At 27.5% G+C, this 14,450-nt stretch overlaps 2 protein-coding genes across 2 annotated transcripts; both read left to right on the top strand.

Annotated features, from left to right (window-relative positions):
* Positions 1 to 1,912: 1,912 nt before the first annotated feature.
* LOC124925193 lies at positions 1,913 to 3,243 on the top strand. Its single transcript, XM_047465163.1, has 6 exons — positions 1,913 to 2,205; positions 2,260 to 2,392; positions 2,477 to 2,558; positions 2,622 to 2,708; positions 2,775 to 2,939; positions 3,026 to 3,243. Exons 1-6 carry the CDS (start codon positions 1,913 to 1,915, stop codon positions 3,241 to 3,243), a joined length of 978 nt encoding a protein of 325 aa, XP_047321119.1.
* Positions 3,244 to 6,194: 2,951 nt separating this feature from the next.
* On the top strand, positions 6,195 to 8,935 carry LOC124925192. The gene is made up of 3 exons (XM_047465162.1): positions 6,195 to 7,828; positions 8,317 to 8,368; positions 8,459 to 8,935. The coding sequence occupies exons 1-3, from the start codon at positions 6,195 to 6,197 to the stop codon at positions 8,933 to 8,935; spliced, it is 2,163 nt and encodes a 720-aa protein (XP_047321118.1).
* The last annotated feature ends 5,515 nt before the right edge of the window (positions 8,936 to 14,450 follow it).

Genomic DNA, 14,450 nt, shown 5'->3' with positions numbered 1-14,450 from the left:
TAACTCAATTTGTTTGGATGAATATTCTTGATTTAATTTCAACATTCTAATCTCCTCATCTTTGGCATCATTCTTCACTTGCAAATTTGTCATTGTTACAAACTCTAAGTACAGTTTTGTTGGTGAACGAGGCTTGGTCTAACATTCAGTTTTTCCCCACGTAGCCCAAACCAAAAACGCGACCATTTGTAGGTCCGCCACCTACTTGAACCCACAGTTCTTCATTTGATTTTTGTTCATTGACATCATCTATGGTTTCTTGTGATATATGAAGCTCCTTGTATGTTTTCTGAAAGAAAAAAATGTTACCCACTATATAAAATGAATAAAATAAAATGTTCAACTAATTCAATAATTTGAATTTGTATAAGTAAAAAATTAAATATTATAAAACTTTAATACTATTATCTATAAACTATTTTTTTATACATTTCACAAGTTACATTTTAAATAAGAAAGAAACAATAAAAATATTTATTTAATATAGAACTTAGGTTATTCATCACAACAATGATAAATTTGTATGTTTTTTATAGACATATTAAAATAAATTGATTAATTTGTAAACATACCACTACTTTTACTGCTCTATCCCCACTCCAAGTTCCATCTTTTTTTCTATAAGTTATTGCAAATGTTTCCAACACATCTGGTGGTCTTTCAAGCTCTATTGTCTAAAAAGATTAACAATAAATGGTTAACATCAAAAGATTAATATTTGAGATATTAATAAAAGAAACATAAAAAATTATATGTTGTATGTTACTAACCATTCTCCGTCGATGTTCGTTTGCACTTATTGACCCTCCACAATATGAAGCTCCATCATCATCAATGTACTTGTTTCTGTGGCCCTACGCTTTGTTGCATTTTAGCATATATTTAGGGTCGTCAAATTTTGTCTTCATTACAGCCCAGTCTTCTATGGTTAGATGTGGGGGCTTCTTCAAATACTTCTTAGCACAGGGCAAAAAGTTTCGTATCTTTGCACTAGCTTTTTTTTAACATTTTATTCACACCACCTTCCATTGTGGGATCCCAGCTAAATTTTTCCTACAATCAATCATTTAAATTAACTATAAGATTAACCTATAATTTTTAAAATATTATAAATTTAAAATCATTTTTTTAACATACTTTGAAATGAGCCCACCATATAAGTCTTTGATGTTTTGAGAAACTTCATTCCAATTTAAGGAAGATCCTCTCCATAATCCAGTGACAATATCATTGACTTCTTTGGTAATGTCTGGTTCAAAACTATATATATATATATATATATATATATATATATATATATATATAATATAATATTTATTGAATTGAAAGTAAAAATATTGTATTAATCGTATATGTACATTACTTGTCCCCTTCGATACAAGTATAAAAGAGAATATGAGATCAAAACGCAAATTAGTCAAAGATCATATTATATATCATCAACATACTCACACCGATCATTTGAGTCGTACATCGAACCCAACAATTGAAGACCCTAAAAAATATTTTGTTGCAAAGGTTCAAAAGTATATGGGATATCCACCTGAATCAAATGAATTGTTGCATGTCGTGTTTGCTACTAGTAGACCACACGCTAGAGAAGCATTGACGATGTTTGAAGGAGACGCTTTCGTTAAATTGCTAAAGAACTATATGAATGACTCTTCATTGCTTAACTAATTCATCTATGTAAATTTTAATTATGTTATTTTATTTAAGTTTAAGTTTTAGTTTATTTGAATTTTATTGTATTTGTTTTCAAACTTTTTCATTTTATTTGAAATTATCTAAATTTGTTTAAATTAAAATGATATTATTCAAGTAGTTAGTTGGTCTGCATTATTTAATTATTTTTATTATAATTTATTATTATATTAAATTTATCTTTTTGGTATTTTTTTATAGGAACTAAATGGCGGACACAAATTTAATACAATCAACGTTTTATTCGTGTGTCGAAGAAGCAGCAGAAAAGATTGTAGAAGAAATGGATGATATCTATTTGAAAAGAATGAGTCATCGAGCTTATACAAATGGATTTGTATTAGTACAAGATGTACTCCGAAATCCAAGTTCATGCTTATTTGAGTTCTGTATGGATGCTGTTGCATTTAATATGTTGGTTAACGAGCTGACTACTAAGTATGGATTAAACAATCAAAATAATGGTCTTTTTCCAGAAGAATCACTCGCAATGTTTCTAAGGCAAGTTGGGCAACATGCAGCAACTATGTCAAATTAGACGTGGTTCAAATATAGCACCGAGACAATCAATAGACACTTTCATCGTGTCTTAAAGGCAATAGTTCTAATGGCTAACGACCAAATCTTACCGATGGATCAAACAATTGTTCATCCAAAATTAAGAGAAGAGAAATACAAATACTTTAAGGTAAAAAAATTTCAAAACTGAACTTTTTAATATTATTATTTAAAATTTATGTTTAACTATCTCTAATAAATTTTTATTATATAGAATTGTATAAGTGCAATAGATGGTACACATGTCAAATTGTTTGGGTCCAAAGAAGAAATTATCAAGTATATTGGACGTAAAGGTTATTCGACTCAAAATATACTTACGGTATGTGACTTTGATATTTGTTTTACGTATGCCTCAGTTGGTTGGGAAGGATCGACCCATGATGCTGGAATTTTGAAAACCGTTATAAGTGATCCCAATTATCGTTTTCCACATCCTATGTCAAGTAAGTAATTTAAATACAATTAAAATATTTTGTACAAATGACAAATTTTTCTTTAATTGTTTACAGATAAGTATTATCTTGTTGATGTTGGCTATAAAAATAAAAGAGGTTATTTAGCTCCGTATAGACAAAATCTATATCATATGGAAAAAATTCAGAGATGTCCACCGCCAAGTTCATCACAGGCAACATTTAACAAGATACACTCATCCTTAAGGATTACAATTGAACGTACATTTGGTGTGTGAAAAAAAAATGGCGAATTTTAGAGAATCTTTGTGGATTTTCGATAAAAACTCAAACACATATTGTTGTAGCAACAATGTGTTTACACAATTTTGTGAGACGCAATGTTATTGATGAAGGTGTAGATGATAATGGTGAAGATGGTCACTCTAATAACAATTACGATGATGACGAAAATGATTATATTTTAGAAGAAAGCATTGATCATAACGAGGGGGAGGAAATGCGTGTATTTAGAGATTCACTAGCATCTAAATTGTGGCGGCGACGTAGAGAACATGCATATTAATTTTGCTATTGTTATGTGATTACTAATTAATATTAAAGACCTATTTATAGAATTGTAATGATTTATTATTATTATTATTAATATTATACAATTTAATTATAATTCAATATTAATCATCTTTTCATTTAGTAAAAAATATGTATTTAAATTATATAATATAAAACTAATATATATAAACTGAAAATTACTAGCAAGTAAACATTTACTAAATAACCAATAACCAACCGTCAGTGATTCACATTAATAATCTGGTTTGTCTATTTACAAACTTTGTCTAGTGTGTTTCTCAAAGGAATGCATGATACTCAGATTATGTTTGAAATATGGAAAAGCTATTCTATATAAAGGAATGTTAAGTAATAAATAATTATAAAGGAATGCTTCTTCAAATCTTTTGAATGATAGAATTATTGTTTATGACAATGTTTTGAAATAGAAAAACGAAATCCAAACTTGAAAGTTTTTGATCATTTATGATGAAAAAAACTAGTTAATGTAATATTAGAATAGTGTAATTTATTGGTGAGATGAGGGATTTATAGTCGGCCCAATAGACTTGTTGATGCTCCAGTCTCTAATGACATTCTAGTTTCTATACTTCCGATTTGTGATGTATGATTCAAGTCTCATTCCTCTAAATTACAATGACATAAATAACTCTAAAAGAAAATCAGATTGCAAAACTTGCCTGCTCTCATTGGCTGGCGATACTTCACCTAAGTTTCCTCGTTCTAGGCAATCGTATTATGTTTTAAATGCACAAAATGTGGTAAACGTGTTCTTGTGTCTAACTAGAGACTGAATCAGTGTTTATCTCTTTGTACAATTTGATTTTTTCTTGTACAAAGTGAAGCAAACAAATATGAATATCTGTTTATGTACCTGGAAACTACTTGTTTTTGGACAACCCGATCTACTAGCGCCTCTCATGTTTCAGTCTCGATAGATCACCCATTTCTCTATCTGCTGCGCCTAAATTATCTAGGAAGCAATTTCTTTCAAAGGGGTAAGGGTCGAATCTTCTTCAACTCACTAAATAGTGATCCGATCTAATTGCATTTCTTGAAATTAGTTGCGATATGCGATTTTTCAACTTTTAATTCCTTACAGATTGATATTAATTCGATTTGCTTTGATTTGGTGTATACTCTGCTGATCTACATCGAAATTTTGTTCGATTTCAAAAAATAGTGTATTAATACATGATATAAGAGTTGCATGTTCATTATATATATATATATATATATATATTTATTGAACCCTCAATTAGCTTCTGACATTTAGAATTTTCTATTGGTCTTGAAGTTTCTCTTATAAGCATTCTTTTAGGACATTTTTTCAGTTTAATCACTTTGAATTTACTTTGCTGATTCACTTTGAGAGATCTATTTTCTGTAGGATTAGTTCATTCTTTGGAATTTGTTGATTGGTGCAGTATGTACTGATGATTCATTTTTCTTGATGCAAATCGAAAACTATTACTTGATTGTATCTCATGGGAAGTTTTGTTGATCAAGTAAATAAATCTTTACTTTCCTTAACTCTATGCTTTTGTTTTCTTTATCTAATTATGCATTAACATACAATCTTTTTGAATATATTCTTACATTATTTTCCTTCTACAGATTTCGACTTCTAGTTCGAGTTCTCGTTTGTAATAGTGAATTTTGGAGTACATTAAAGGCTCAAGACAGTTCAAGCACCAAAGGTTTATTTACTTTTGAGACAGACATGCTGACTCTACTATAGGCACCAGGTGCGTGCACTATATCCTAGTGCTCTATTGTTGAAATAAATGAACAACGTTTTATTGATTCTGATCTTTCGTTTGAGAGTTGTGGATGTGTTTAAGTGTGACATTAATTAAATTATGATTGCTGAAATGTTGAAATTCTGAAATATTATTTGACTTTATTTGAATTTTATAAATTTGAATTATAGCAATGTGTGTGCATGATTATGTGAAGTTAATAAGAAGTGTTTTTAATTTAATTAATTAGAAAATGTTTTGATTGATGATTAATGAATTTGATGCCAAATTGTCGAGAAATTTAAAGTTGATACAATTCATAGTTAGAAAGCCATGAGCTTGAGTTATGAATGATAAGATTGTGATAAACATGTTTGAATGCCAAGAGTTTGATTCGTGTTTCGAATTGATGAGATTATGAGATAATGATGACTTTTATAAATGAATGTCTTCACTTCTGATCCAATATATATATATGAAGTGTATGCGCATATTCGTATATAATTTAAATATAACATTCTAAATATTAACGTTTGCAACAGAAACAATTGTAATGAGGACGGATCATCTTTGGATGTATAATAAGCAATCAAATAATCATCTTAGATGCACAGATGAGTTTTTGAATGGTCTACAAGAGTTTTTGTTATTTGCTACTAGCAAATCTTCTTACATGGATGGTGATAAGATTCGGTGTCCTTGCGTTAAGTGTTGTGTTAAAAAATTTATTTCTAGTGATTTGTGTCAAACTCACTTAATCAAGTTTGGATTTATGAATGACTATTATACGTGGACTGCCAATGGAGAGCCAATGCAAACTTTAAATGTCTTTCAATATCCAAGGAAAAGGCCAAGTCGAGGGATTAATGAATGGAGACAACAAATTGAAAGTTCAAATGTATATGAGTCAATGGTATTTGATATTGCATCTAGTTTTCATCATAATGTGCCACATCATGAAGGTTCTACTTCTAGTCAAAGTGACATATATATTTTATAAGAAAATTTTTGGAAATCATTAAATGCGACACATCAACCGATTTGGCTAGGTAATTCTACTGAGACTAAATTATCAGCAATAGTTAAACTTCTTAATATAAAATCCGAGAACAATTGGTCAGAGAGAGGTGTCAATCAAAATTTTGACTACATTAAATCTTTGTTACCGGAAGATAATGTTTTACTTGATAATTTTTATACCATGAAGAAGTTGGTGGAAGATTTGAGATTGTCTGTTACTAGGTTCGATATTTGTAGAGATGGTTGCATGTTGTTTTGGAGGGCTGATAGTGAATTAGAATCTTGCAAATTTTGCAACTTTCCAAGATATAAGGAAAACTCTAATCAACGAACACCACACAACCAACTTTTTTATTTACCATTGGCTCCAAGATTACAAAAACTTTATGCATCAAACGTGACAGTTGTTCATATGACATGGCATTCTCGTCATGTTACCCAAGATGGGATGATGTGTCATCCTTCTAATGGAGAGGCATGGAAGACATTTGACAACTATTACCCAAAGTTTGCTAAGGAGGATCGCAATATCCGTTTGGGTCTTTGTTCTGATGGATTTGCCCCATTTGGACAATTTGGAAAGTCATATTCGTGTTGGCCCGTCATTATAACACCTTATAATCTCCCACCTGGAATGTGCATGAAGACACCCTACATGTTAATGTCATTAATTATTCCTAGTCCAAAGAGTCCTCAGAAAAATATTGATGTCTACCTTCAACCGTTAATTGCTGAATTAAAAATGTTGTGGAATGAAGGTGTGCCTACTTATGATGTATCTCGAGGTGACACATTCAATTTGAGGACAATGGTGTTGTGCACTGTTAGTGATTTCCTGGCTTATGGTATGTTGTCTGGATGGAGTACTCATGGAAAAGACGGGTGTCCAATTTGTATGAAAAATTCGAAATCATTCCGCTTGAAATATGGTAAGAAGGCTTGCTATTTTGATTCGCATAGACAAATTTTGTCACAAAATCATCCATACAGATTTGATACAGAGCATTTTACCAAAAATAAAGTGGAAATGACACTTCATCCGCCTAGGCCAAGTGGCGAGGAAATATGGTCTGAAATTGCACAATACATGTTTGTTAGTGAAAATCCTCACGTAAGTTCACCGGGTTTTGGTGAATATCATAAATGGACAAAGAATAACATTTTTTGGGAGCTACCATATTGGGGGAAACTTCTTATTCGTCATAATCTCGATTTTATGCACATTAAGAAGAACGTATTTGAGAATATCATCCATACGGTTATGAACGTTAAAGGTACGACAAAAGACAACATAAACACTCGAAAGGATATGTTTAAAATTTGCAATCGTCCTGAGTTACATATCGACCCTCAAAGTTCGTGTATGAGGACAAAGAAGGTGGCTTACACTTTGACGAGAGATGAAAATCGTATTATTTGTCAATGGCTTAAATCTTTAAAATTCCCGGATGGTTATGTATCCAATTTAAGTAGATGCATTGATAGAGACGAAACAAAGTTAATTGAATTAAAAAGTCATGATTGTCATGTTTGTTTAGAAAGGCTGATGTCAATTTCCTTTAAAAAATTACTTCCCAAATTTGTGTGGGGAACATTGACTGATGTTAGTAATTTCATGCATGATCTAAGTTCTACAACATTGAATATTTCTAAGATGCAGACTTTGGAATTAGAGATTCCCGTAATTTTGTGCAACTTAGAAAAAATATTTCCACCGGCGTTTTTTGATTCAATGGAACACTTGTTGGTGCATCTACCTCATGAAGCAAAAATCGGAGGGTTTGTTCAGTATAGATGGATGTATCCATTTGAGAGGTACATATTGTTTATATGTAAAAACTATTAATTTGTGTTCAATATTTGTTTAATTTTATCGTGTGTATTGTATTTTTTATAAGTTTCTTAAGAATGTGAAGCAGAAAGTAAAGAACAAAGCCAGAATTGAAGCATCAATTTGTAATGCATATATTCTGGAAGAGATATCTACATTTGTCTCGTATTATTTTGAATCTAACATACAATACAAACAGAGACACCCACAAAGAAACACAGAAGGATCTGTCAACAATAATGATGCTCCAATTTCGATTTTCAATTATCTTGGACGATCTAGTGGCGCTTCAACTAAATTAATTTTGAATAGCCAAGAAACGTTAGTCGTTCACACTTACGTGCTCTTAAATTGTCCAGAGGTAGATCCTTATTATAGGTAATAAAAATTTATAACGTATATTACTCAATTTATCTTAATTAATTTTGAGATTGATACATGCATGTATGATTTTTTGTGATTTAAACGCCAGTTTACCAAAAGATGAAATAAACCGCCAATTCGCATCATGGTTCCGATGTAAGGTGAGGAAATACGTTTAATTTATATGTTGTGTGTTTGAGTATTATATTTAATTTTGAATTAATGATTTAGTATAAACTTGTATCTTATAGATTGTTGAGGAACATGGTCCTTTAGTTTCAAAAGGATTATTGTATTATTTGTCTTTTGAGCCCAAAACACCCGCAATAAGACATTCAATGTACTTCGTTAATGGGTTTGTGTGGCGGTCAAGAGATTTTGGATCTAACAAAGCAACCATGAATAGTGGTGTTTGTGTGCATGTTGATGACGCAGACTATTATGGACTTTTAGAGGATATAATAAAAATTGAATATCCTGGTCCAAGTTTACGTATTGTTCTATTTAAATGTTTATGGTTTGACCCAACCAGTGGTTCAAGAATTGATAAAATATATAGGTTGGTTGACATAAACATGAAACAGAAGTATGCAAAATATGACTCTTTCATTCTAGCTCAACAAGGTATACAAGTCTACTTTGCTACGTATCCAAACAAAACAAATCAGATAGGTGATTGGTTGGCTGTTTGTAAAACAAAGGCTAGGGGAAAAATAGAGAAACAATAGAGTGATGATTTGGTGTATCAACAAGAAGAGCCAACTATACAACTAGATATCCCCCTAAATATACCACTATATGATGTCAACAATTTAAGTGATCATAATGGTATGGTTGACGAGCTCGATGATACAAACGTAAGTGAAGAAAATGAATTTGAAGATGTTGAATGGGAAGGAAGTGAGTCAAGTGGAAATGAATCTGAAGGGAGTGGGTCGGAGGAAATTAATGAAACTGACGAATCATTGGATATTTTTTGATGCTATTTTTTGATGCTTAATTAGTAAGTTTATTTGTTTAAATGTTCAACTCTTTGTTATGTTTAAAGATTCATCTTTTATTCTAATTAATTATGATTATTTAATTTTATGTTTAAATATTTATTTATTTAAATGTTTATATATATATATTTATATATAAAATTGTATTGATAATGTTTAAAGTTATAATAAATAGATATAATAGTTGATAATAGCATTGATATTTTTATGCCAAAGTAAGCTGCGTAGCTATTTACATGTAATTACTCAAGACTCAAGTACGACAAGAATCCCATATCATCTAGAAAAAGACAATTTTGAAACTATTTAACATATTTTATATAATAAAAATTCAGTAAAGACCATGGACTGACTCCTACACGAGTTGCCCATATTTCTTTTTGGCAAACATCACATTTACTCTTCATTTTTAGCTCAAATTAGCACAGAGTTCAAAATTTGTTATGGTAAAATTAATACTATAGGATGTGCAATTCAAATTGTAATTTTATTTTATATGAAAGTCGCAAGACCTGTTGCGATTTGATACGTTTATTACCAAACAAATTACAAATAACTTTAATATACATAATGCAAAATACATTACTTATTTATTTATAAATGAAACTAATAGATAGATTATACCATATCAATTGTTATTCAACTTATATTGCAATATTTAGTTTTATAAAGTTACAATAATAGTTGATAAATATAACAATGAATTTTCCAAACTACTTAATACGTACATTGTTTATCAAAATTGTTAGTAAAAACCTAATGGGTTAGCTCCTACACAAGTTGCTCATATCTAATTTTAATATTATTAATTTTACTTATTCTATAACTATTTATTTATTATTTTTTTTTGCAAAATGAGTATAATTAATTTATAATAAATAATTATATACAAAAATAAATGGATACTACGTACAATATGTATAAATAATTAAGAATTAAGTTAGTAAATTTATAAATAATAAATTTATAGATAGATTTAAATTTCATTGATTCTTATTCAATAAAATAATGTAATATACAATTAATTATATATACTTTTTTATATATAAAACAAAAATTGCAATTTGAATTTGTATTAACAATGTAAAACAAGTTACAAAACAATGTCAATAACTATTGAACTTAAATTCCAATATTAGTTTTATAACAATTGATAAATAACATTAAATTATAAGTTGTGTACACATTCGAATTGAATAAAAAAAATATTCTAAGCTACTTAATATCATGTTTCTTAGAAACTACCTTAAACCTCCTCTACATTAGTTATCTATTCCGAATATTATCCTATCCAGAAAAAAAAAATTATGGTCCAAAAAATATTTACCTTGATTTCAAATTTATGTCAACAATTTTATTAAAAACTTATTAGGTATATGAACATATATAAACATGTGTTGTTTATTTGTAAACCTTTTAGTTTCACATATTCAACAATAATGTTATGCAATTTTTTTAACTAATTAATTATTAAAAATTTTCTTTTTCTTTTCATTTCTAAAATTATAAATACAATTTATTTTGTAATTTTACTTTAAACGAAAGTTACGAAAAAAATTATAAAATTAACATGAATGCTATTAATACAAAATAAGTTTTTAAAGTTGATTGATAATTATTTATTTACATATTAGTGTCTAACTTTGTAACCTATTTATAAAAAAAAATTAAAATTTTTATTGTTATCACAATTTTTTAAGGATAGATTACGTAATAAGTTGTAAAGATTCCGTTCAATTAATTGTTATTTAGAGTTTATTCAAATTAAATTTAAAAATAGTCCAATTTAATTAATTTTTTATTTTAAACGTATTTTAAAACTATGGAACGGTTATAAAGTATCACTAATTATTCAATTATTCACAATGCAAAACTTATTAAAAAATAGTTTCAAAATTAATTAAGAATTAATTAATTTGATAATAAATTTTATTTTCATTTATAATTCTATAAAATTTTTAAAAAAATATCATATTTCTTCCCACCTAATAAGTTGCTCTATTATCTAGCAGTTAAAATTAAGATTACGAATTAAGTTAGAAGATTGTATTGATCAATTATCTGTAATGCAAGATGAATAACAAAATTGTTTAGAAATAATTCAAAATATATTTAAAAGTAGTTTAATTTACTTTTTAATTTAAAATTGCAAAAAAAATTGTAAGGTAACACAATTTTTTTTATTAATGCAAAACATATTGAATTTTTATTTAGCATATAATTAATAAACTTTAAAATTAATTAAGAATTAATTAAGAATAAAAGCATCTTAATAAAATAAACAATAAATCAAATTATATTGTCTTATATTTGTAACTTCATTTGGCAACATATAATTATAGTTTTGTTGCGAAACAAATTACATATTAGTGTTAATAATATTTACTACAAACTTAGTTGCACAGTAAGATAAGATTAGAGTTTTTCAACTTTTATGGTCACTTATTATTTATCTTTTATTGGAATAAACATTACAATTATAAAAGTGGATATGAAAAAGTTGGAATATGGTACCTAAAATATTAACAACATTATATGTTGTTTTAAAAGTTATAATGATTATGTGTTATAAAAAGTTGCACCATTTTAATTAATAAAATATTATTCCCTCTTTAGTGACTTGTTTAACAACAATTTATTTGAAGCATTTAATTTGTTTTTATAATAATTAATTAGTGTAAAATAATTTACATTATTTCCACTATTTAAAATTTATGTTATAATTTAAGTTACATTTTCTAAAAAAATGTATTAGTTATATTTAAGTCGCAAAAATAAGTTACTAATGGACCATTTTTTTTGTAGCGTGTTCTATTTGGTTTATTTTAGATAAAATTAGATTTTTCTCTCTATTCTTTTCTATCATTTCAATTTTTTCAATCACTTTCATTCCTTTATTTAAAATACTATTTTACCCTTATCAAATTTTCTAAATTTTAAATTATTAAACTTTATTAACTAGTGTCACGTTTCGTAATTTTTAACAACAGTGAGGACTTAAATGTCCCAAAACCCATTCTACCCAAATAAACTTATCCATATTATATATATAAATATATATATATATTTATATATATATATATAAATATATATTTATATATTTATATATATATTTATATATATTTATCACTTTAATCAAAATAAACCAATAAACCCAATTTATGATAGGCACCACTATAAGTTTTGATTTTAAATGTTTAGCTACTAAGTTAGGGACAAGAACATCTAGAATTCAGTTTTAGCTTATAAGATTGTTGGTTGATTGCAAGACTTTGACTAACAAAAGATGTTTCTAGATTTCTTAATTTTTTTTTTTTTTTGGTATTTCATTATTTTAAGATTTATAGGAAACACCGAGCACTACAAATTGTGGTGTTAGCTAGGCCACATGTTCACTTTGATTATAAGACTTGTCTTTGATATTTAGTTATTTAAATAAGTTTGAGTTATTTATAGATAATCATATTTGACTTGTATAAAATGACTTTAAAATATTTTTATTATTATAAAATAATATTTTTTTTATTGATGATTTGAAAGCTCAATGTTTTACATTACTGAAAAAATTAATTATTAGAAAATTAATCTTAAAAAATTTATAGGTGGCATTGTAGATTTTTCATCTACAAATATTGTTTTGTGCAGAAGGACCATTGAAGTAATTAAGGACCCAAAACATGAGTGGTTCACCAATCCTAACATTACTCCTCTTTGTCTAATAATGGGAAAAGGGCTATCAGGATTGTGCTACAAAAATATTTTTCTTTTAGAATTCTAAGAAAAAAAGTTATTCACTCGATGTAAAAAAATAAGTTTTTGGTGAGATTAGAACTAGATAATAATCCTATGTTTTCAACCTAAACTTAGGGTATATCTATTTATGTTTACAAAATACTAATAATGTCTTAAATAGGTTGCTCTGGGGAGTAGGTCCTAGGGCCGGTCATGTGAAGCGAGTGAACCACTTTAGCATATATTGTTCTTGTCAACTGATGAATCGTTTTTTTTTTCGTGGAATTTCTTAGAAACTAAAAGATGTCGTTAAAAATGCCTTCTTTATATGAATTGTTATTTATAAGAGAATTTTGTAGTATCAAAGATAAAAATGAATCGAGACAAACAATGTGGGGCTTGTTATATTTCAAAGGTTGATTGGAAATCATTTACAGGGAAGTGAAATCAAGATTGAGAAGTAATAATACTATTTAGTGAATTATATATGGCTTAAAAATATAAGTTGCATTTAGAAAAGATGAAGGGGATCAAATTTTGTAAGAGCTCTACTATTGGACTCAACTTCCTTTGTCTGGAGTCATAATTGGACTCCTTTATGAGTTGAGGATATTTCTATGTAAAATGATTTATAATTTTCTTTGGCATAAAATAATTTTATTTTTTTGGATAAATTCATATTTTCTTTTGTAAGATTGTATTGGTGCAATTCATGAATCCATGTTGATTTGAATAATAATAAATTTATAAGCAATTATCAAGTGAATGTGTCAAATACGAAACATTATAACTAAGTATATTTATTTAACGTTTCTACCATTTGGTTGAGAGAAATGAATGCATAATGGTACAACCCACACAATATTATGATATTAAGTACTATACATATACAAAACACAATCTTTCACATCCAATTGGTGGTAATATTTTTATTCTTTTATTTTGTTAGAAAAAGCATTTCATAAAATTTATTTAAATATTTACAAATAAATATTATGTTTAACTTTGAATACATTAACATAAAATGTTATTTAACTCATTGAAAATTAAAACGCTTAACAATTTATAAAAGGGCTTCAAATCAATACGATAAATATTTAACAATACATAGTTCTCTCTTAAGGGGTTGTATATATCGAGCAAACCTTTGGTATCTGAAAAAAATAAGTAATTAAAAAATTATAGAGTAAATAAAGACCAAGATATTTGACAATTAAATTATGGAGACTTGGACAACAGGTTAATCAATTTTATTGACAATTTAAGTATGCACAAAATGTATTAGTTTTGTATTATTAATTTTGTAATGGTAGAATTCAAATATCAACTAATTATCTGTATTTAACTATTTAAGTATAAATAAATAATATACTGTCTTAATTTAAAATTTATTTTAAATTGAGATAAATTAAATGATTCAAGCATAATCAAAATATATGCATAAAAAGATTTTTTTTCATTAATTATATTACAATAGGTCTTAAACAGTGTTGAAAATAATCTGTAATCA

This window comes from Impatiens glandulifera, chromosome 2 (assembly GCF_907164915.1).
Source record: "Impatiens glandulifera chromosome 2, dImpGla2.1, whole genome shotgun sequence".
Lineage (NCBI taxonomy): Eukaryota > Viridiplantae > Streptophyta > Magnoliopsida > Ericales > Balsaminaceae > Impatiens > Impatiens glandulifera.
Note: the sequence above shows the minus strand (reverse complement) of the source record. Positions and strands in the feature narration are given on the sequence as shown.

Bases quoted from the DNA above. Each gene is read 5' to 3' on its own strand.
- LOC124925193 (XM_047465163.1), top strand. From the start codon at position 1,913: ATGGCGGACACAAATTTAATACAATCAACGTTTTATTCGTGTGTCGAA. The intron at 2,393-2,476 runs GTAAAAAAATTT...TTTATTATATAG, and splicing joins AGAAATACAAATACTTTAAG to AATTGTATAAGTGCAATAGA. The intron at 2,940-3,025 runs GTACATTTGGTG...ATATTGTTGTAG, and splicing joins CTTAAGGATTACAATTGAAC to CAACAATGTGTTTACACAAT.
- LOC124925192 (XM_047465162.1), top strand. From the start codon at position 6,195: ATGAAGAAGTTGGTGGAAGATTTGAGATTGTCTGTTACTAGGTTCGAT. The intron at 7,829-8,316 runs GTACATATTGTT...TTTAAACGCCAG, and splicing joins TGGATGTATCCATTTGAGAG to TTTACCAAAAGATGAAATAA. The intron at 8,369-8,458 runs GTGAGGAAATAC...TGTATCTTATAG, and splicing joins CATCATGGTTCCGATGTAAG to ATTGTTGAGGAACATGGTCC.